Consider the following 23,620-nt stretch of genomic DNA (forward strand, 5'->3'; position numbering starts at 1 on the left):
TAGTGTGATGTCGAAGATATGGGGTAACGGTCTACAGTTGATGGTGTCAAATTAGTAGCGTGTGAGATTGTGGTAGTACCGACTGAAGAGGGTTATGTGGTTAGATCGTCACCGCCGCCCATGATAGATTTCAAGTGCTGATATACCTAAGGTAAGCATGCAGATTACACGTCACGTATAAGATATAAGATCCAACAACGGTGTTGTAATCTCTAGAAGGTCGCACAATCATGATACAGTGCATGGTCGTACATGCTTGAAACGTATTCTGAGGTCAGAACCCAAAATAGGACATCAATCTATTTTCTCTTCTTTTCTTCTCTCTCTCTTTTTCTTCGGGCTGAAAACCCAACGGCCTGCCCCTCAAGAGCTACTTTCTTACTGGTGTTTCTTGGTGCTGTACTTGAGAACCGCTTAGTTGTGGCATTGACTGGTTTGTATTGCTTGGCAATCCTTCAACATCTTGATGGCCGATTCCACGATTTAGTGCAGATTTTGGATAAGCATGAGAAATGGGGATTGGTTGCAATGGAGTAGACTAGCAGCTCCTGACTATAATTCAACTAAGGTTATGGTAAGAATCGGCGTAACGCCCCGGAGCGCTACCTATGCTCGAGTAAGTACACGGCCCAGAATGCGGTAGTAAATCAAAGTTTGGATTTAGGAAGTTTGTCTGGCGCTAATCGCAAAGGAGTAAGTACGGTACGAAAACTACTACTGGCTGCTCTCCACTTGATATCCACTCGATCTTGAGCCTCGAAACAATTTAATCCCGTTGAGGCATGAGTTGCATACTTTCTGGCCGCATGAGTACACGTCTGGATTTTCTATCAGTACTGCTAGTTCTGTGATTCCCTCTCAACACACTGTCAATCTTTTCACTATTTTCACTATCTCGAGATTCGCTACAGTTATCCGAATTGGGCAATTCGAGCTAGGGGATAGACTGGGTGACTGTTTGAGTACCTATCTGGCAAATACCGGCCACTGCCATGGCCACCACACAGATTGACAATTCAGACTGCAAATTTTCGGGGTTCCGTAAATTATCACACCGGGACAGTTGCCACGCGAAGGTTAGCCGCCAAATATAGATCATTTTGGCTGTGACAATTTGAATCTAGCGAATCTCCGGTTCTGTTCCTCTGTTGACAACCATAGCTGATAGCCCCGGCAATGCAGGAAACATAGGTACCTATGTATGATGCAACTAATAAACCTAAGAAGAGGATGTGGCCGTGCATCTCACTGGGTGATGGTGCTAAATGAAGGTATGAATATAGATCTCTGGAATCATGAGCCGTGTGGCACAAGCACCGAGCAATCATGGCGGCATCCTTTCCCATGGATCCAACGGATAGGCCGTAATGCTACCACACGCGGGAATATTAGAGAGGCGTAAGCCGAACCTTCATTTCCATCAATACAAAGGGAGGCGAAACATCCATAACTCGATCCCTATAGTACGGAATCTTGTCTGATCTTGTCTCATCTTGTAAGGCTGATTCGGTATTGAATATGTAAGATGAACTTCTTAGGATCAAACGAGGCAGTTACCGATGAAACATCCACATTACCTCCTCTAATAAGTCCTTTCCCTAGTTGATCTTCGTTTGCGTACAATACTACATTTGGAGCTTGAGCCTAGGTACTGGCCGATCCCGAATGTCACCTTAGCATCAGGCTTAACCTATGATACCCAGTCATCAATTTAAGCTTGTTTTACTATGTTGCTTTTGACATTTCCTCTCAGTCTTTTCAGTGAACCTTAATGTGAAAAGGGTGCAGCGACAGCACGGTATTTGCTTGAAAGTGTCTATATTGCAAATCATCAACCTTTCTTTGATGGTGAAAATCAAGCTATGTACTTTTGAAACTTTTTAACTTCATTAGGTATCTCAAAATTTTGTCGTTGAAGACTCCAGTGTTCCTACCGGGCTACGCTGCTAGGCGTTGAAGCCTCATAAATATGCAAGTCGATCTAAATAAATTCTAAATGCATGCTGTGCATCGATTTTTTGGGGATAGTTATGCGTCCTGCGCCCATCTTCGCTCTCTCAAGGACATTTCCTTGCCAGAAGCCGCTCGACTACCATCATTTTCTCCTCTCCAGGCCCAGTATTCTCCCAGTCTGATTTCTGCGTATGCAGCATAGTCAAAATCGATCTGAGATATCGTGGCTTGAATCAATGCCCAAATTCCCCAATAGAACCCTGGAACCGCCCTGAATACATCTACTTCGGTAAACATTTTCTGAACCTCTGCTTCTTCGTCGCAAGTTTGCTTCAATTGAGCAAAATAGTTTCGAATGTATTCCCGAATGAAATCGAGCCTTTCTGCGCGCGTGGGCATGTATTGATGTTCGCAATCAAACCCTCCCCACTCCGCGAAATGATTGGCAATATCAAAAGCTGCTGGAGAAGGAGTGGCATATTCGTAATCGATGAAACTGACTGTTTCTACTGCAGCGGGGGTAGTAGTGCCAGTGGGTTGGGGTTGCACGATAACATTTCCACTTAGAAGGTCGCAGTGGGCAAATACGAGCTGGAAAATGTCAGCACGGTTCTCGGCGGCAAGATGTTACAGCGGGAACTGCATTGTTATGCTAGCACTACTTTGCGTCCAGAGACAATTATGATCGCATCGGGTTTCACGAAGGTCACTCACACTATTTTCACCAAGACCAGGTCGATTGCTGAGCTCAGCAACCAGGCGATTCAGTTCCTTTTGCAAAGTTGCCTGTCGAGTCTTTTCTGCCTCTGATCCCACGGGAAGTGCATATATCCATTTTTGCATCACCGTCCAGACATTAGGGGCTGGTTTTCCAGGAGCGGTATTGTCAATAGCAGATTGGAGAGCAGGCTCCACCTTGCTCAATGCAGCTGGAAAAGCAAATTGTTCACTACCATTTATTTCTGTGGGTTGGACCTCATGATTCGTCGCCAGACAAGGAACAACCGCATGCCACTCTGCCAATCGTCTAGCTACTCCACGCCAAATCCTTTGCTGTCTGAGGTCTGCTGGACTAGTGACCGCTCCTCTAATGAATCGATATAGCATTCCATTCTTAAATCGGGCAAGTAATGCTGGTGCTAAATTGTATTGCGTTAGTAACTCGTGATTCTGAGTCTCACGTTCTCGGTCGATAATTAAATCGGTTCCTTGGCCATATGCCCGCAGCAGAACTGCCTCGTTATCAATCTCTTCCGTGGTGAGCCCAGGTCTCTTGTTGATAACCTTCAATAATGTGTTTGTTATGCCATCCGTAAATCGTATGAACTCGATTTTCCCGTCAGTTTGTTCCCATTCGGGGCGCAGGGTCAGGATTAGACGTAAGGCTGATGTTTGAGACTCGGCGGAGTTATAAGAGAGAGGGATAAAGCGGATTTTGCCAATCGAAGAAGTATTCGGCGTTGATATTGTGGCCATGATGTTTGTTTACGAAAGGAGCCGGCCGCAAGCGAAAGGATTCAAATCGATGCAGGCTCTTTATGCTGTTTCAAATCTATTAATAATCTGCAAAATGATAGGATTCAAAACGGACCTACTCGAATTGGATTTGTCTTAGATGATAGGACTATGAAGCCCTGAGGGGTGAACAACGTTTGTACGCGACTGACCTACAGAGAACAGCGTTGAAAATGGATTCTGAATTTCGGCAGGTATCGTAGGTTTGAATCCCGCACTCTCTATAATATATTAATATCACCAATATACGGTGGCTAGAAGAAGGGGAATAGGGGTGCTCTCAAAGAACACTTTTGCGCTGCTTGCGATTGTTCTGTGCGTGTAGTTTCGAGAAAGTAACACAATGTTAATCAATTGAGGCTCAAAATCTTTCTGTTTGGTCCTTTGAAGTATTATATTACAAGTAGACAGTTTTCCAAGAGAAAGGGTCAAAATAAAATGGTGAATAAGGAGAAGATTAGTCCAAGATGAGGGGATTGTGAATTTCCTGTTATTTTCCAAATAGGGTCTCGTGCTCTCTAGGAAGACCCTGAAAAAAGATCCCGCTTATTAGGTAGGCCCAGGAACATTCCGCATAATCTCAACAATCAGGAAGGTGAGTTTCCCGCGCTAGACTTGAATCAGAATCAATTAGGTAATCATTAATTATTTACATGTGATTGCGATTGTGATTGTGAATTTGTGAGATCGTTTGGTCATGGTAATTCTTTTCAACTACTACTAGGTGCATCAAAGTCTTATTGTTCAGCAATGATAACGACCCCCTTGAGACAGACTGCTCAATATCTTTTGTATTCGTTCTTTTCCATCAGAATTCGTCATATCTCATAAGCCATTAGAGATCATATATATATACAGACAACAAGATCTTCATCGCCGCAAACATGAACATGATCTGGAAAGCAAAACTAGGTATCACCCCAATGATGATATCTATTTGTGTTGCATACGACATTGGTAGTATCCAATGAATTTAAATTGATGTTGAAATCAATATAATTATGTGTGTGTATATATGTATGCCTCCTCTCTGACATCTATTTTGAATATACCGGGGTATAAATAGCATCTTTCTAAACTCTCTGTAAAACCCAAAGCCCCTTTGTGGCTCGCTTCACACTCTCTGTTCTTGTCATCTGCCTTCTCATCGGAACATTGGCACCCTCTTCAGAATCTTTCTCTTCGCCCTGTTCCCTTTCTCTTTCCCTCCTTGCCTCGTCCTCATCCCTTACTTCTTTCTCCCTTTCTCCCTCTCTTAAGCTCTCCAACTCCTTGATTTTCCATGCCCTCAGGCCCCACATACACAGTGCAGCTCCTATGTACATACATCCTGCATAGACCTGTGCGTGTAGGTATATATCCCCAGATGAGGCTCTCAACTTTAGTCCAATTGGCTCAGAAAAAGTGCAAGGTATCACAAGCACTAACCAAATGATAGATAGAGCCGAAGGAAGGACTTTGAGACCTACTACTTCTGCACCCACCGGGGCAACAGTGGCCCAAAATGTGCCCGAGACAGTTCCGACAATAAGAGCAAAAAAAATGAGAACTCCGTATGATTTAGCGAAAATCCAAATAACGAGACAGAAAAGTCCTGCTAGGAAGGTACAAGTGCCCGCCATATTGATTCGCCCAGTTGCATCCGAAAATGCCCCTACAAATGGCCGGCCGAGACCTTGACCAAGATTTAGAATAGCACCAATAACCGAACCTTGCTTGGCTGAGAGACCGATACTCCCCGCGTAATTAGGCAAGGAGAAGAGAAGAACAATGTATGCGAGCATACTGAAGAATCCCCATCCAAGTAAAAGGAAGAATTCAGGCTTCTTGAACAGTTGTATGTCAAAAGCTTTCTGGACAGATCCAATCGCATGATTTCGATCCCTGACCAGAATTGTACAAATGGTGTTTACTGCAAAAGCCAAAATAGCCAATACTCGGAAAGCCCAGCCGAGCCCAATGGATTGAATCATTGCATTTGTTGCCAAGGAATATATCAAACCTCCCAGTCCACTTCCAGCTGCTGAAATGCCATTGGCTAAAGATCGACGTTTCGAGAACCATTGTGGTACCACTCCAACGCTACCTACGAAGAGGAAACCCATACCGAACCCAAAAGCGACACCTTGCGATAGGAATAGATGCCATATCTCGTATGCAAAAGAAGCCCCGAGAAGCCCAGCGGTTTCGAGTACAATACCGATGGCTAGAGTGACTTGTGTTCCGAATTTGCGCGTACAGCTCGTGGCTACCGGTGCGGTGAGGAGGGCTAAAGAAATCGATAAACCGCCAACGAACGCATATTCAAGGGAAGTTGCGCCAGGAAAAGTATCACTCGCAAGGTAGTGAGCAAGGAAAACGCCATAAGACTAATAGATTCATTAGCAACGAGAAGCATGGAAAGCTGGCTCACTGACACTATTGACTCCCCAAGTATGCCCGTTGATCAGAAATACACATGCCACACAAACCCAGCCATATCCGCCATCAGGAGGTACATCCACTGGGTTCGAGTCCTCAATCCTTTCTGGGTCATCGGTGTAATGCCCTCGATCTACCGCCAGAAGATTTTTATCTGATGGGCCCCTTCTATCTTTGTCCACATTCTCCACCACATTCGCAATGTTCATTTCGTTGTTGTCATCTCGTCCTGACCGCTCATTGTTGATGGCACTCATCTCACATGGAAAGGTGTATCCTTGAAGATAGATACAGAAGGAAAGAAATTAATCGAGAAGAGTGTAGATGAGATATACACGAAGAAAGGAAAAAAAGTACCGATTAAAGATGCAAGTCCATGAAGATAGGCTCAAAAGAAAATGCGAAGGAATCTCTGCATTTGAAGAAGGCAATGACCTTCCTACTCACCGGACCGGCGCATCAATATGATTGTGAAGGGCGCAAAAGTTTTAGTCACGAAATGCATTTTCTTACCTGAGCTTTATCTCCCCGCGAAGCTAACCAGAGCTATTCCCTAACATATTCACTTGGGTATGGGTAATGGGTATAGAATCGGGAATAAGAAATTAAGAATCCTTCTTCAGTAGTAATAATTGAAGCCGAGGATCCGTCCATAGCATTCGCCACCAATCAATTTGCTTGGCCATGTAGACTGTGGATACCTACCAGAATGTGCTGGGTTTGGTGTGAAGAGATGTGTGGGTGCTGACGGTAAAGATCATGTGTGTATATTGGATGTAGTAAAGAGGATGAAGAGGGTGAAGAAGAGCAAGATGGAGAAGATGTAAGGTTAATGTTGTGGTGTTTGGCGGAAGGAAGAGGGGACAAGGGGAAAAGGATCAAGAAGAGAAATGGAAAGTTGCTGGCGGAAACAACCAGTACGAAGGTATGGATATGGAATAAGTTGTGTCATTACACCGCCTTCATTAGCCAGGATCAATTTGGCCGGGCAGATTGATTCCATTGGTGGTAAAATAAAAGCGGTGTAACATAACTTACCCATCCGGTCTCGCGGTGTACCTTATCTCGCTTACATAATCTATCATTACAGAGCCATTCGCTCTCCTGTGTATTACTAAGCAGCCCCCCTTGCTGTATTCGCTGTTCCGGATGCGTTTTCCCAAAAATTCTCCATTAATTGGATCCATAGCATACGGAATAGAAGAAATCGAGGAAATCGATCGAAACCTCCAAAGCTCAAAAAGAAGAAGAAGAAGAGAAAGAGGACGAAGGATTCAAGTACATAAAGTGTATTCTATAAGGTTCTGATTTGGGAAATCATGTCTCCATAATTTAGATCTGATCTAATACCTAGGTACATTTTGGAGGCTCAAGTCCAAGAGAAGCTTGTTGCTGAGACGACTGTTTAGCCTTCAGCCGATTATTGACTTCGGCGCGATAGCAATAGAACCAACCTCCACCAGGTAGGTTGTACTGTGTGATTTGTATAAGAAAACATGGAATGTTTGAAGAATCCAAAGTGATACTTGGTTTTCTCCCTGTTACTGTCAACTTCATAATCATCAAAGACCTATAAAAAAAAGTATATGTTATTATTGTTATTGCTTGTCTCTCTTTGCTGTCTCTTTTGTTGATAAACATTGTATTCCTTTTTACCTTCCCCTCAATAATTTCATTATCATCATCATCACCCTCCTCCTCTTCCTCCTTTTGCAACCACATTATCTCTACGATATCCTAAGCAATACGCACGAATCACGCCTCGAATTATATCTCAAACATTATCACAGATACTTGGAACTTCCACATTGGATAGAAACTCTGACGCAACACACCGCCAACAAATCCTCGCTACACTGCCATCGATACTTAAAGCTTCTTCGCCAAACTATAATTTTTTGAGCCAACTTTCTTCAACTTCTGATTTTTACAATGTTACTGAGAGGGAAATCTAAGGAGCCAACCGACCATAATGTCACTCCTCCTGGGCCATCATATATGTCAAACGATCAATTTGGTAAGCTCGATCTATCTTCTCTTTTGTTTGCAGCTACCGGCAAAGCTCAAGTCCTTGAGAAATGGTCTTGCTTCTTACTGACAGTTGATAGCGGACTACTTGGCAGATTTAAGAAACAATCGTGTTGCTCGCCCGAGTGGCGCAAGGCCTCCCCCTCCGAGTAAACGGCGACAATCCAATTCAATATCATCGGTATCATCAGTTATCACCCCGCAGACAAATGCCCCACCAGAGACCCCAGCTTCTGTCGATCTTCAACCGCGGCCCGGAAGTTCATTTTCTCGCAGACCAACTCGAAATTCCGTTGGGTCATATTCTTCGGTCAGCTCTAGAGCAGGGCGATCGCTTGTTCAACCACCTCAAGAGCTTCCTCTCAAACCCTCCGAAGTTGTCCCCAGTGCTACATATATCGAACGAGGTCTAAGATGGATGGAAAAGGAGGAGGCAGCGTCTCTGCGAGAGGCTATGGAGGACATGGATATAAAAGGGGAACACGACGACGAAGTGCGGATCCACAAAGCTGCGCAAGAGGAAGCATCCGAGTTGGTCTACACGCACCAGTTTGGGGATAAGTTCAAAAATCCTGATGCGCCGTATCGATACAAAGACCATTTAAGAAAGAACAGTTATGCGCGTGCAAGGACTCAGAGTGTTGGACGAATCACTAGCCCTGGTGTGTCTACGGAGCTTGCTAGAGATGCAATTCCAAGAAAAGACTCAATTGTGAGCGATGAAGAAGGACCAAAAAACCCCGTAACTTCAAGGCCTTCCTCCCCATTGAAGAACAGTATTACTCCAGAACCAACGTTAAGTGGATCCCTAAATACCGGTCGAGATGCAATGGCTCAACAAGCTACGAAGACTTACGGCAGTATTAGCCGACTACAAAACGGAAGAAGAATGAGCGGTGGTGGCAAGAGGAACATTAGCGGCGAAATCAAAGGCAGCTTTACTGGTGAACAGATTTGGGAGGAACCCCAGCAAGAAAGCACGAATAATTCCGATCGTGGTCGACCCATGGATGGCCGCCCAGCCTCTGCTTTACAGGTCAAGCCTCGAAATCCCCTAAATCGTGTTCAATTTTCCGGGGATGTTCCACGATCCAATAGTACCCCGCCTGAAATCACCAAAAAGCTATCCACAACCGAGATATATAAAAATCCACCAACACAGTCAAGAAATCCTGCATATACTGCAAATATGCCGCCGGCAAATGAACCAGATGCTGAGAAGGAAGAGATTCCCAAAAAGAATGGGGTTGAGATCAGAGGTGAAGATATACGTCAAGCGACAAGCATGCGTCTTAGTGATCGCAGCCCCAAACTCCCCACGCCCACTGCAGTCAGTGATAAACCTGGCCGTCCAATTGTAAGCTTTGACAAAAATTGGAAGCCGCAGGAGGCTGATGACAAGCCAGAAGTGCGAAGAAGATCGCCGTTCGATCGCCGGCCAAATAGCCAAAAGCAAAGCCTACCTGCTCGACCAGGTCCGACGCCTGTCTCATCAAACAAGGATTTTAGTGCACCGACCCAAGTGAGCGTCCCGGTTCCTAGTATAAGTGTCTCAGAATCAACACCGTCAGTCCCTACCTTAAAATTTCCTGATTCCCCTCAAATTTCTATTTCGGCTCCTAGTGTTCCAACGATCATTGAACCGGGATCAAGCCCAACCAAATCAGCACCGGCTGTACCAACGATAAATATTCCAACTATCAACGAGCCAGTATCTCAGTCCGTACCTCAGATCCCCACGATTTCGGAGCCTGGTTCCTCACAATCAAAGGCAAGACCGCTTCCAGATCCCAAAACTGCCTCAAAACGCCCTAATCCACGACAAGCCCCCACGCCGATTCCTCGAGGCCACTGGTCTCCCGCTGCAGGTAGTCGAGCTACAGCAACTTGCCATCAGTGCCAATTACCAATTGAAGGAAAAGTGGTAGCTCTCCGTGGTGTACCCGAACGGTTCCATCCGGAATGTTTTATCTGTTTCACATGTGGCACCGCTCTTCAAGATCTCGAAATTAGCCCCGAGCCCGCCGTTTCCCGCGCAGCACGTCTCGATCGTATAAAGCGTCGTGCACATGGAGAGACAATCCCCGATACCGAGGGTGAAACAGAAGCCGAAGACGGAGATGCTAGGTTACGATTCTATTGTCATCTCGACTGGCACGAACTCTATGCTCCTCGTTGTAAACATTGTAAAACCCCTATCATTGGTGAACATGCCGTCGCACTCGGGGAACACTGGCACTATGGTCATTTCTTCTGCGCCGAGTGCGGAGATCCTTTCGAACAAGGAATGACGCATATAGAAAAGGACGGATATGCCTGGTGTCTCTCATGTCAAACCAAACGCACAGAACGCAAAGCCCCAAAATGTAAGAGATGTAAGAAAGCCGTTTTAGGTCAATACGTACAAGCACTAGGCGGCGAATGGCATGACGAATGCTTCCGATGTGGTCATTGCGCGGGTGGGTTCGATGATGGGCAGATTTTCCCTTGTCAGAGAGGAAATAAGGGTGAGGGTGGTGAGGTAATTGTACTTTGCACGGGATGCATGGAGAAAGAATTAAAGCAATGAAAGGTCGAATGACTGATGTGTATATGGTCGGATCTGTATTTCTTGTCTGTCGTTTTTCACTACAGGGCTTGGGTGGATTGGGCGGTTGTCTTTATTTCATTAGTGATGTCATTTGCAAGCATGAGCGATCGCGTTGGGTACACAACAAGCAAGCAAGCATTTTCTTTTGTGCATACATACGTTCCTTTTGGGGGTATAGTAGTAATGAGAAATGGGAAGGATCATTTGACAGTATGCAATTTTCAATGGATGATGTGATTCCATGTAATTATCCCATTTGGCTCTTATATCTCCATCCTTTCTGAATATCATGCCGAACCATGCGCTCAGTGATCAAGCAAGGAGGTGGGTGACGCGATGATATCTTTTTTCAAAGCTGTAGTTATAGTTCAGCGGGTTCAGATAATTGATTCCTATCAGCGCTCATGATTCTACTTATTCATTGTTGGTTATGGGTGTATTGTGAAAGGTTGGGTCTAGAGTAGAAAAGATAGGAAGGGTTTGGGTCTTACTATTGTGATGAGACGCTTCGCTTAAAAGTATATGGAATTTTGATGATAGGAGAGAGAGCTGAGAGCTGAGAGATGGTGATGAAGAGTATGTTGATTGGATGTATAGAGAGAGAGAGAGAGAGAGAGAGAGAGAGAGATAGTATATATAACCATAGTATATCAACATAGTATATAAGCATAGTATATAAACATAGTATATAAGCATAGTACATATAAACATAGTATAAACAGAACATGAAACTATAAATCTTAAGATTTATACTCTAACTATCAATTCAGATACTAGCTACTTCCTAGGTATACGAAAAAGTAGTTTAATTCTTAGTACCTAGGTAGTAGTAGTAGTAGTAGGATTCAGAAACATGTAATTCGCTAAACTCTTTCTCGTGTTTGTTGTACTAGGTGGGAGGGAGGGTGAGCGGGTAGGTGAGTATATTGGGGTTGATGATATTTTTAAGGGGAGGGGGGGATTAAGGATTTTGTGAGTGTAGAGTAGAGTAGAGGTTGATGGGAAGGGTGTGAGATGATGGATGAGATGAATAAATAGGATTAGAAAATCGAATCGGATTGAAGATCTATGTGTTTTTTGTGGCACATCTATCTAGAGAATATCTAGATATGGGATTGATATTTTTTATAATGGGAAGCTAGATAATCATTGATGGTGGTGGGGATGTGGATTTTGGAGTTTGGGATGGGATAGAATAGGATGAGATAGAATAGGATGAGATAGAATAGGATGAGATAGAATAGGATGAGATAGAATAGAATGAGATAGAATAGGATGAGATATAATAGGATGGAATGGAATAGAACAAAATAGGACGAAATAGAATAGATAAATAGAATTCATGAATTAAATTATATTGAAACTTAAAGATAGATTTTGTCAGATACCTAGATACCTGTCTAAAGAACAGAACATCAATGCATATTGACATCCCATTTCCCATTTCTAGAGGACGAACGAACAATCGGATTGATATCCTTACGAGCGCATCCAATTGATTTGAGAAGTACCTACGGATTACGAAGATGGGAGTGAGATATCGTTGAGGACCTCGGGTACCTGGTAGGTAGGTAGGTATTATTATTATTATTATTATTAGTAATTTTCAACCGGGCCGTATAGGCGAGCCTCCCAGAGAGCATTATGATTGGACTAACTGCAGGGTGATCTTCTAATTTACATGATCCTCCTTTCCTAGAGATAGGGTCTCAATACCCTCAATAGCCTCCCAAGCGATAACTAGTGCACTTACACCTTTGTCTCCGATCCTCTGAGCACCTTCATACACACTTTCCAATCTTTTATATAATATTTATTTGAAAACTGCTTTATCCTATAAGAATAGCTTTTATATACATTCTCTTGCAATATAATATACTGCATACTTCAATTTTCTTCTATATAACTTTTCTAAATCTATCCCCTCCTATTCTCTACTTATATTCACCTAAATCAATCAATCCCTTTCCTTCTCCCCTTCTATTCTTCTAATAGCGTTCTAGGGCATATACTCCTATAAAAATCTGTTATAACAATAAATTTAGCGAATTTGGCTAGTATATACATTAACTATTTCAGTAGTCGTTCTTGAGCTGCTTGATTGCAGAATAAATATTTAGACTTGATATCTAGAGACCAGGTTTCATAGATCGCAAGGACTTTATAGCAATACACAATATACTCGAGGGATTTGAATACATCACATAAGCAATGGATTGTTGCTTCCTCGTATTTAAATCGTCAATAATAGCTTTCGAAATCGCCATATACTAAGCAGATCGCTAGCATACAATAAAGAGTCGCTCGTGAGAGTTCTAGTTCCTTAGAGCATTTGTTTGTGCTCTTTGGATCCCATTTCTAGTACTGTTTGGAGAGTGTTGGTATCTGTTTGATCCACCACACCTATACTGCCGATTCCATAGCGGTTTTTGCTATAGAGCGGATACCGCTCGCTGTAGGTCAGTTCGCATATCCTGAGGCTGATCTTCTTGTACCTTTATCAGCGAGTGCGTCTGCTCGCTCATTCCCCTCGATCCCTGTATGGCCTGGTGAGGTAGGTAGGTATGAAGAGTACGAGATGAGTTGACGAGATTAGTGAGTCGGATTTGAACATGGTGGTTGGTATTTTTGTATTGAATGTGATGATGGATGGATGGGATGGATGGGATGTGATGGGATAGAATGGGATGGAATGGATGGAATATTTATAGGGAGTTATATGGGTATATGGGTATGCGAGTACAGATTTTAACAAGAAAAGACGAGATAGATGATAGATGAGATATGAGATATAAATGCAGATATGAATGCAGATATGAATGCAGATATGAATGCAGATATGAATGCAGATATGAATGCAGATATGAATGCAGATATAAATGCAGATATAAATATAAACATATTACAATCCCACATGGATATTAAATCTACCTATCTACATAGAACCTTACTTCCCCCACATCATACGAGATAAAAATAATGCTACATACCACTAGCAGGAGATAATTCGAGTGCTGTAAAGTCCTCAGTAACGATGAAGAAGATGAAGATGAAGATGACTATTATGCTGTTATGACATAATTGATAGTCTATCAATAAAGCAAGCGGTGTTGGATATAAGAATGATTTGAAGATTAAGTATGAGTATGAGATTGATATGTGGGAAATTGCTGATTTGAAGATTTGAAGATATGGAGATATGGAGATTTCAGCAACGTTGAATGATTCTGAATTCTAATTAATATATCCAAACCTACAAACTGTAATTCATCACCATCGTCATTATCATCGCCCACAAAAAAGGCCTCTACCTAGAAAACTACAGTTGCAGGAAGTAGAGTGGACGAAACATGTATAGAGAGAGAGAGTAATGACATGAAAATATAAAACTAGCACTCGGGAATGCGAGTATTCTTTATCAATTCATCCTTTCCGCGTGTATGATAGAGAGAGAACTAGGTGTTTAGGAGCGCAATCCCAGAGAAACAAGTCCTTTCGCTTAACACCTACACAAACTCAAGGGATCCCGAGTCAATTTTTGTAATGCCCGTGGCGGATTTTGAAAGGTTGTCATGGATCTGTCAAGTGGCATTTATCTGATGGAATATGGCCACTAGTGCCATCAAATTCCTCTTGCCGTAAACTCTCCTGATACTTTTAACGAAAGAAGATCTTTTAATATCCTGGATTGGTCTCTAAACACGGAAGCCCCTATTCAAGTGATACACTATCGAATTTTGTCTCGGAACTATCTAGTTGTGGAGATGAATCGCGTGGAGCGACAATCAACTTGCTTCCCGATTTCAACTTCCGTTGATAATTGGCATTTTGCAAAGACGAAACAGTTGTTCATGGTAGATATGCGCGTATACAGATGAAGAGATTATAGGTGAGTAAGACTTGGCGAGAACAGGGCATTGAAAATAACCGTATGACAATCGATCTATGGAGAAGATCCTCAACCACGATATCTAGCAAGTTCCTCTTCATATCTTCTCACGTCCCTTGCCCCCATCTCCTCATACACTCTACGTTCCCCCATACTCAACGCTTTCCATTTCTCGCCCAAGATCATACCAAGTTGTCCAAATGAAGACTGGGGATACTCCTGGCGAACACTTTCACGATGATCGTTGGCGAAGAACATGTAAGCGGACATTCCTCGTCTAGGCGCGTTGGGATCTTTCCTCTTGTTTTCAAGATCGATGCGTTGAAAATGTTTTGCTAGGTTCGAGGGGGACGGTTGATTTATGCTTGGGGATATGGCCTTTTGCCTTTGTCGTTCTTGCCATGCGTTTCGTTTTTCTAATAAGTTGAGTCGTGATTGGTGAACATTGGGGCTGGTGGGTGCTACGGAGGAGGATGAGATTGATGGGCTATTATGAGTGGGGATTCCATGGTTTAGAGGGCCTGAAATCAGAGTAGGTGTGATACGCTTTTTGATCTTGGGAGGTGTGACTGAGGATGGCGAAAGATTGACGGGGATTGACTGTTCTTCAATACTCCCATGATTGGTAATATCAGAGGTAGAAGTCTGTTCTATTTTGGCTGAAGCCCGAGAGTCTGTAAGAGTGTGGTCTGTTAGATCAGCACTCTTGCTAGTGTCGGTAGAGCGACTTGAGTCTGCGTCCATTTTAATGCAATGTTGTCAAATATATATGTGTGTGTCTCCTGATTGATCAACTTGGGATGCCAACTGACTCGATATTTTCATGCCCGAATCTCTGGAACAAACAATGTAAAAGGATACCTAGCAGATATTTACTCAAGTATCTCGATATTTATACTTCATCTCGAGACTTTTGAGGATTCTCTCATTGCCTGCATTTGGGTTGTAGCCTAGTTTTGTGTTGATCTGTGCGCGTTGTCAACCTGAAATTCAACCTCGTGACTACAAGGGTAACCTTACACTACTATGTGTATACAATTTGACCGCATCCAATGTTCATGAAGAAGTCAGAAAAGAGATCACGTCAAAACAGGAAGAGGACCCTTCAATATCTATCCTAGCTGAAGGATGATTTGCTCAATATAATCTCCACTTGGAGTCTGGAGGTAGAGGTAGATCTTATCGAGAGAATACATGGTGATATTCAGTATTCCAATTGACTAAAGACCATAGCAAAGATACCTTTGTGAACCTGCGATCTCATACCGTACCATCTGGAGTAACTTCAATGTGCAAAACCATCTCAGTGTTCAAGCGAATTTCAATGCTCAAACCCATCTTCATGTAACGTCCATACTCATATCAAGACTCAAGACCACCTCAACACTCAACACCAACCTCGTCTCGACATCCAAAATCAATCTGAACACACCAACCCATCTCAACATCTCAACACCTCAACCCAAACCCCAACACCCAAATCACAACTAACCAACATATAACAACCAAACTCATCTCGACACCCAAGCCTTTACACCAATTCAAACAATCAATCGACATACACCCACAGAAACCCAAATACCAAATATTACCTACCTACCTAGCCCCAACAGCCTCCAAATTGCGTATCAAAACTCTTCCCAAACCCCCATAACAGTGATAACATGAAATAGAGCAAAAACATAATACAATACAATACAATACAATACCTACAAACCAACCAGTCAAGGTCTCCGTCTACCATAAATAAATGATGCAGTCAGTGCATTCGCACTCGGTAAGGAATGCTAGGGGTAGAGGATACAATGTCATATGCAATATGCAATATGTATCGTACAGTGCGTGTAGTGGCACGTTCAATTTTTCAAGGATGGGATGGGATGCTTGCTACTCGGTCACCTCGAGGCTGGGGTTTGGGTGATTGCCTCTGTGTGTAGGTAGGTACTTTGTGTAGGTACTTTGTTGATGTTTGGGTGGAGATGGATGGATGGATGAATAGATGGATGGATGGATAGATGGATGGATGAATAAATAGATGAATAAATGAATAGATGAATAAATAGATAAATAAGCAAATAAATGGTAGATAGATAGATAGATGTATAATATATACCTTAATACCTTAATGCAAAATACCTACATAACACACATAACTCCATTTCAAATTCCACAATTCACAGCTCGGTATGTGTAAATAGTAGTTTTGAATTATCAGAGAATTCTCAAGTATAGATATTACTACTACATACCTATCGATAAAATACTATCGATATTCTACTATATCCATTCTCTCGATATTACAAGTAATTACACCGTAATAATAAGTATAAATCGAAAGAAGCTTTCGCTCACACACTAAATAATACTCTAGCTTTGAGGTTGTAGGTACCTACTTATCTACTCGTATCGTAGTAGTAACGGCGAATTATCAGTGATCCATGGGATTCTATTCCACATTCGAGATTCACCAGTCTTTCATCGATGATCGATACCTACCTACCTACTCTACGTAGCATTCATCGAACTACAGTACTGTACCAATCAACCCACCAACACATCTGGAAGTGGGTATTTATTAGGTACCTAGATACTTAGGTACTTCTCATCTCCGTACCTAGTAAAACGACCTCATATATAATAGAGTTTTGGACATTCTTTGGTTCGTTGAGATGAGATGACGTCGGATTTTATTATGATGATGGTTATGATGATGATTATGATGATGATTATATTATTGTTTATTGTTTATGAATTGAGGAGAGGATTATAATTATATTTTCCATATATACTATGTAGTGAAGTTGGCACGAAATGAGGATGCGCAGATTTATTTGTTTATTTATTCATTCATTTATTCATGACAATCATGACAATCAATAATCATGATCATAATCTTTATATATGGTTTGAATTCTTATGATAATGGATATCAATGTATCTCGTCATTTGTATCTCATCATTTGTATCCTGCAGCCCCCAACTCCCTCCGATAGTATTCCAACTATTATTCCCACGGGAAATCTCAGGAAGCTCCAGCTACCTACGTACATACGTACTAGGGAGATAGGTAGGTAGTGAAAGGTTAAATGAAATCGTGGGGGAAAGTGGTAAATGGTAATACATCATGTCATACCTATACGTCCCCCGTACCGACCGACAGACAGACGGCCATGAAATACTAGGTAACATGGGGAGAATTTCTGGTACAGATAGCTCGAATTACTCGAATTACTTGAATTACTCGAATTAAAGCTTTCGATAAGGAAAGGGTTGGTGCGTTCTCCCTTGGCATACCTAGCATGTAAGCTTGAGCCTGGATTTAAAATTCAGTCGTTTGTTTAATTCATTTATTTCATTTATTCTGTCGATCATACAAGAGACCATGCTGCTTTGGGGGTGGGCGGTTGCTTGAATTGGGAATTGGGAATTGGGAATTGGGATTTGGGATTTGTGATTTGTGATGATGATGATAATGTCAATGTCAATGTCAATATCAATATCGCTATGATAGGTACCGTGGGCGTGTCAATATCGTAATGTTTTGTATCCGAGGCACGGATATGGTATCTAGGATACATCGAGCCTCGGGAAGGAGAGAAATAGTAGGTAGGTAGGCTCGAGGTAGGTAGGCTCGAGGTAGGTAGGCTCGAGGTAGGTAGGTAAACAAAGCAAAAACGATCAAAGTTTCCAAGGTTGTTCCTCCAGTACTCGGACCTTGGAATGAATGTGACTGTGGCGTCATTACCTAAGAATGGAGAAACACAATCGAGGCTGGTGCTTGATATGCTGCAGTACAACTTTAACGGTGACTCATACTACCGTACGACGATAACATAGAAATATATCCAATTTATACGCGCCAATGCATGTGAGTTATGCATGTATCCAGGGATGGATAAATTAATTGTCGAGGAGCCTGGGTAGGTGGGTAGGTAGGCATCTCAGCCTTTTCAACCGTGGAATAAATCGTAATGTATAGGTATTCTTATGCAAGTAATTAATTAATATACCTACCTACCTGATCTATCACAATCTTCTCATGTCATCAAGAGGCTCAGTGAGTCAATATCAATATTGATGTTCTACCTCTATGGTATCCATGGTATGTACTCTCAAACTATCAATTGTCGATTGCAACATCAAAAGAAAGGAACGAGAGGCCAGATCATCCATTATTGTTATTGGGCACAGAGAGCGGATACCAGGTAGGTACTACTATTACCACTAATAATACTACTACTACTACTACTACTACTACTACTACTACTACTATTACTACTACTATTACTACTACTACTACTACTACTACTACTACTACTACTACTACTACTACTACTACTACTACTACTACTACCACTACTACTACTACTACCACTACTCGGACAATGGCGATTCCTCGCAAGTTCGTAACATTACAACATCACCATCACAACAAAGGGTCAAACCGTCAAGAGTCTTTCTCGCCAGGGCTTTACCTGCAAAGCGCCAAGATTCTTTTCACTCCCTCCCTGCCGACTATTTGTATCGCAAAATTCACTAGCCGTGGCGCTACCAAAATGGTGGAATAATGAAATGCCATTCTCGGATCGTTGATTGGTCATTGCGAGTAACCGATTGTTCGCCTCTTTGCCATCCTTTTATGAAATCGGCTTCCGTAATGACTCTGCCTATTTGTTGTCCGTCTTTTTTCTCTTGCTCTCGCTCTTGCTCTTCATTTTCTCTTTCCTCCTCCACCTTCACAGTCGGTGCTCACGATAACTGTGCCACTAGAGGTTGTCCATCAATTCTTCTGAGGAGGTACCGAGCTAAGTCCTCTCAACAAATCGACGCAAACTATTTATCGTATAATATACATGAGATGTACATCCGATTCACGATGGCGAAAGGAAAGAAAAAGGTCAAGACGACGAGAATGGGGGTAACAGGAAAAAGGAGACCTCTCAAGTGTCAGAAGCGGTTGAAAGGACGCGTTGCAACTTGCCCGCGTTGTGACTGATGTGACTGATTTGACTCCTTTTTTTTTCTTCTTCTTTCTTATTATTTACCTGAGCGAGCGTGAGTGAACAGATTGTGGTGGTGTTGGTTTCAAGAGATTTAAGTAGGGTAGATCGCTGTAAGCCAAGTTTTCATTGGTCGATAACGTCGCACTTTCCTCGCGCCGAACGTGAAATAAAGGATTTAATTATGGGTTCCTTCATGGTACGGTCATCCACAAAGACCAAAGTGGCACTTTTCATCTCTTATAAATAGATTCGTTGCTGCCACATTCAAATGATTTTTGAACCTTCTCCGGTCCCGCTTTATTTCGGTTGTTCGTAATCTTACTCAATTTTGCGATTTCAACCACAACCACCACCACCATCCCACCACCATCCCATCCACCCATTCAATTTACCACCAACGTTAGAATATACTCGAATATTCTAATAACCCTTACTCCTCCTCCAACCCTACGAAAATACATTGCGCTTGATTGTGCAGAGTATCATACATTCCTTTAATAATAAAATCCGTCCTTGGCGACCTTGATTTACTGTCGTGATTCACCTTGCGACACATCTCTCTCACCTTGAACCTTGGACCTTGTCGCATTGTCGCAACAACAACAAGACCTTCTTAAACAAGAGCTTGCTATTCACATCCTGATCATAAACATCAGTCGGTGATTGCTAGGACTTCGACTCTCGATCATTCTTGAGATCTTCAAGTCAATCACAAAGTCATCTTCGTCGAGCAGCAACTGTAGGGGAGACATTGAGTTGTTTATCTCCCACAAACGGTACGGCTTTTATTTACATCGGCGATTATAAACACACATTTACAGCCACATCTCTCTATCCCCAATCTCTTCTACTTTCCTACCTCATCGGTGGCTACTTTCGAGTGACGCTTTCAATTCAAGATACGCTATCTCGAACGTCCGCCGTACCCTATCTCCTCTTGGACCTTCACGATCCTTGAAAGAAAGACATTCACTCTTATCGCTTTTCCGATTGCGATCTAACATTTTACATACAAATAGATCTGCTCACCTTCCACAAACACTTCTTTGAATAAACAATACATCGAAGTCAACATGGATTCCATTCAGACACATCCTTCTAGTGCCGTTGACGCTAAAAACTTCATCGCACCTGGCTCGCTGTCTTTCCCCGGCGGCGCTGCCGATATCACTCCACCATCTACTAACGAGGCTGTCGCTGGAAAGCAGCAGGTCACTCCTGCGGCTCCCGTCGCTGCCTCCCCGCCTGCGACTCCTGCGGCCACCCCCGCTGCCACCCAAGGTGTCAGTGGAATTGTTCCCACGCTACAGTATGTATAACCCTTGTGCCTCATTATATTTTTCATGAGGCTTATCTTGCATGTAAAGAAACATCGTTGCTACAGTCAACTTGGACTGTCGTCTTGACTTGAAGACCATCGCACTACATGCAAGAAACGCGGAATATAATCCAAAGGTGACTACTGATTCTAGGCTTGCTATCTAATATTTCGTTTTGCTAACCTGCCCAGCGTTTCGCTGCGGTTATTATGCGTATTCGCGACCCCAAGACTACTGCCTTGATCTTTGCCTCGGGCAAGATGGTTGTTACTGGTGCAAAGTCAGAAGACGATTCGAAATTGGCGTCCCGCAAATATGCTCGTATCATCCAAAAGCTTGGTTTCAACGCAAAGTTCACCGACTTCAAGATCCAGAACATCGTTGGTTCCTGCGATATCAAGTTCCCCATTCGCTTGGAAGGACTTGCTTCGCGCCACATGAATTTCAGCTCTTACGAGCCTGAATTATTCCCTGGTCTCATCTACAGAATGATGAAACCTAAGATCGTCCTTTTGATCTTCGTCAGTGGCAAGATTGTCTTGACGGGAGCAAAAGTCCGTGAGGAAATTTACCAAGCTTTCGAGATGATCTATCCCGTGCTTCAAGGTAAATATTTACACATCTCTCGATGCATGACATCTGCTAACATCGCCCAAAGATTTCAAAAAGGTCTGATTCATTTCAGATGTACCACCACTTTTTTACATTGTACAACATTATTTCACGATCTTACGAACATTAACATGCATGGTAGGCGTATCAAAGGGGGGAAAAGAGTCAAAGAAGGGACTCATATATTTGTGCTTTTCAGCATGTTTACGCGTTACTAGTCCTCATAGACTGCGAAACATCATCTTTGACGGATGGCATTGGTGCGCAGGTCCTGCGATGCCGTCATTAATTGCTACTTCTATTCTGATAAAGCAAGTATTCAAAATTGCCTTGGTTGGTACATTTTACAACAAATAATAAAGAAAACATTAGTTTTATATACATATTGTATGCAATGTCAATGTGAAGATGCTTGTGAAATAATCAATACAAAACCTGACTGGTTAGACTTCGAGATTATCCGAAATTAACAGCGATGATTATCTGTATACAAGAAAGGAAGGTTGGTAGAACCTACACTGCATGCATGTAGACCTCCATGTTCGAGTCGGGTTTTATGGCATCTGTATATGTGCAGTCTCCATCATCTAGTCCTCTATATAATTCTTTATATAACTCTTCACCATCTAACCACTCTTAATCTAGCCATACTCTATGTCAAAAGTGAACCATGCTGTGTATCGTCTAAATCTAAATCCGCGATTATTCATCCAAACATCATAGACAAGAAAGAGCACGCCCAAATCCCTCCTACTTACAAAGTTTCTCCCCCCTTGGACCCGCCCGGCTCCATCATCCGTCATCCCATCCCACCCCTCCGTAATCTTCCAACCCCACTTCTTTTCCCACACCTCATCCTTCCCCTCCATCACATCCACAATCTTCTCTCCAAGCACGGGGAGAAACTTGAATCCGTGTCCGCTACCACCCGTTGCTAAAAACACACCTTTAAGCCCAAGACCGCCGCTACTTTGTGGTTTGTCGCAGTAGGTGATGAGGAATTCGCCGGCGGGTGTATCAGTGTACCAGCACACTCTTGTGTGTGAGAAGGGACGGGGTGGAAGATCGGGGAGGAATGTGTGGAGGGCTAGAGCGGCTTCCTTTTGGAAAGAGACAGGCACGCAATTGTCGGGGTGGTCGTAAGTTGTTTGGGGCAGAGAGACGCTGATCATCTCGCCTGAGGAGGAGGGGTGGGGATGGGGAATCATGGTTGGGTTTGAGTATCCGTGGGCGTGGCGTGCGATTTTTAAAATGTTATTCCGTGGTGGAAGAATAAAGTAACCAGTAGCCATGTTAAGGAGCACGGGGATGTTTTTGTATCTTTCCTGTTCTTCATCTGTGATATCAATGTATAGCAAACACTGTCCGCTAGAATGCACTTGAGAGCGCAGATCGAGGAATTTGGCACTCCAGGCCCCAGCTGCGAGAATCGTGAGGTCGGCAAAGTATTGGGTACCAGATGCAGTGTTGGCCCCAAGGATCGTGCTTTGATCGGGAGAGAAGATGAGCGATGTGACTTCCGAGACGATGAATTTCACACGTTCGTCGGCAAGCTTTTCAACCTCTTTTCGCAGCCAGACTAAGGAGGCTCCCGCGTCAGCCCATCCTGATCGTCGGTTGATATATCCCCATTCTCCACTCCCTGGCCCTACATTAAAGAGTTTCTGTATGGCCTCTGCTGATGGTAATTCTAAGACTCCGTCTGTGTCTCCAGCCTGTTTCATCAATTGTTGAACATTTGAAAAGCTTGATCGTACATATCCTTGCCCACTGTTCTCATATGAGGTGTCGCAGGTTAAACATAAACCACTTTCAGAGTATCGACCCTGGCCGCCAAGTTCATTATCGCCTGTCTGCCGCCATTGTTTCTGGGCAGAGTCCGCAAGTTCGGCATAGAGAGGATCACCGTAGTCTGCGCGGATAATGCGCGAGGAGTCAACGGAGGAGGCATCTGGAGCAGGAAAGGGAGAGCGATCGAGGAGGGTTATGGTTGTATTTTTGTAGTCGGGCCTCTTTAGAAGGGCGAGGGCGGTGCTTAGAGAAAACACACCTGTGCCGATTATGAGAATCGACGAAGGGGGGGTATAGGCTGTCATGATGGAAGAGTAGTGAAGTAAAGTAAGATTCGCACAATGTAAAAGGGTGGGATGTGTGATGACGAATGGATGATAAGAAAAAGCCACTTAAATTCTGGGGAATATATCAAAACTATGAAAATCTAGATAAGTAGATCGACGAGAAGGAAATTCAAAGAGAGAAGTCTATAACTTCTCCCAGAGACACATACTTA

At 43.0% G+C, this 23,620-nt stretch overlaps 6 protein-coding genes across 6 annotated transcripts; 2 read left to right on the forward strand and 4 right to left on the reverse strand.

Moving 5' to 3' along the window:
- Positions 1-2,028: 2,028 nt before the first annotated feature.
- On the reverse strand, positions 2,029-3,429 carry EAF02_004746 (uncharacterized protein; the record flags this gene model as incomplete). The annotated part of the gene is made up of 2 exons (XM_038900794.1): positions 2,029-2,544; positions 2,668-3,429. The coding sequence occupies 2 exons, from the start codon at positions 3,427-3,429 to the stop codon at positions 2,029-2,031; spliced, it is 1,278 nt and encodes a 425-aa protein (XP_038759306.1).
- Positions 3,430-4,541: 1,112 nt separating this feature from the next.
- On the reverse strand, positions 4,542-6,146 carry EAF02_004747 (uncharacterized protein; the record flags this gene model as incomplete). The annotated part of the gene is made up of 2 exons (XM_038900795.1): positions 4,542-5,837; positions 5,886-6,146. 2 exons carry the CDS (start codon positions 6,144-6,146, stop codon positions 4,542-4,544), a joined length of 1,557 nt encoding a protein of 518 aa, XP_038759307.1.
- Positions 6,147-7,821: 1,675 nt separating this feature from the next.
- On the forward strand, positions 7,822-10,486 carry EAF02_004748 (uncharacterized protein; the record flags this gene model as incomplete). The annotated part of the gene is made up of 2 exons (XM_038900796.1): positions 7,822-7,906; positions 7,998-10,486. 2 exons carry the CDS (start codon positions 7,822-7,824, stop codon positions 10,484-10,486), a joined length of 2,574 nt encoding a protein of 857 aa, XP_038759308.1.
- A 3,979-nt stretch (positions 10,487-14,465) lies between these two features.
- Positions 14,466-15,140, reverse strand: EAF02_004749 (uncharacterized protein; the record flags this gene model as incomplete). Its single annotated transcript, XM_038900797.1, has 1 exon — positions 14,466-15,140. The coding sequence occupies one exon, from the start codon at positions 15,138-15,140 to the stop codon at positions 14,466-14,468; it is 675 nt and encodes a 224-aa protein (XP_038759309.1).
- Positions 15,141-20,472: 5,332 nt separating this feature from the next.
- EAF02_004750 (uncharacterized protein) lies at positions 20,473-21,393 on the forward strand (the record flags this gene model as incomplete). Its single annotated transcript, XM_038900798.1, has 4 exons — positions 20,473-20,708; positions 20,767-20,854; positions 20,910-21,324; positions 21,377-21,393. 4 exons carry the CDS (start codon positions 20,473-20,475, stop codon positions 21,391-21,393), a joined length of 756 nt encoding a protein of 251 aa, XP_038759310.1.
- A 578-nt stretch (positions 21,394-21,971) lies between these two features.
- EAF02_004751 (uncharacterized protein) lies at positions 21,972-23,426 on the reverse strand (the record flags this gene model as incomplete). The annotated part of the gene is made up of 1 exon (XM_038900799.1): positions 21,972-23,426. The coding sequence occupies one exon, from the start codon at positions 23,424-23,426 to the stop codon at positions 21,972-21,974; it is 1,455 nt and encodes a 484-aa protein (XP_038759311.1).
- Positions 23,427-23,620: the final 194 nt, after the last annotated feature.

The sequence above is a fragment of the Botrytis sinoallii genome (genome assembly GCF_014898435.1).
Source record: "Botrytis sinoallii strain Bc 23 chromosome Unknown BSIN_007, whole genome shotgun sequence".
Classification (NCBI taxonomy): domain Eukaryota; kingdom Fungi; phylum Ascomycota; class Leotiomycetes; order Helotiales; family Sclerotiniaceae; genus Botrytis; species Botrytis sinoallii.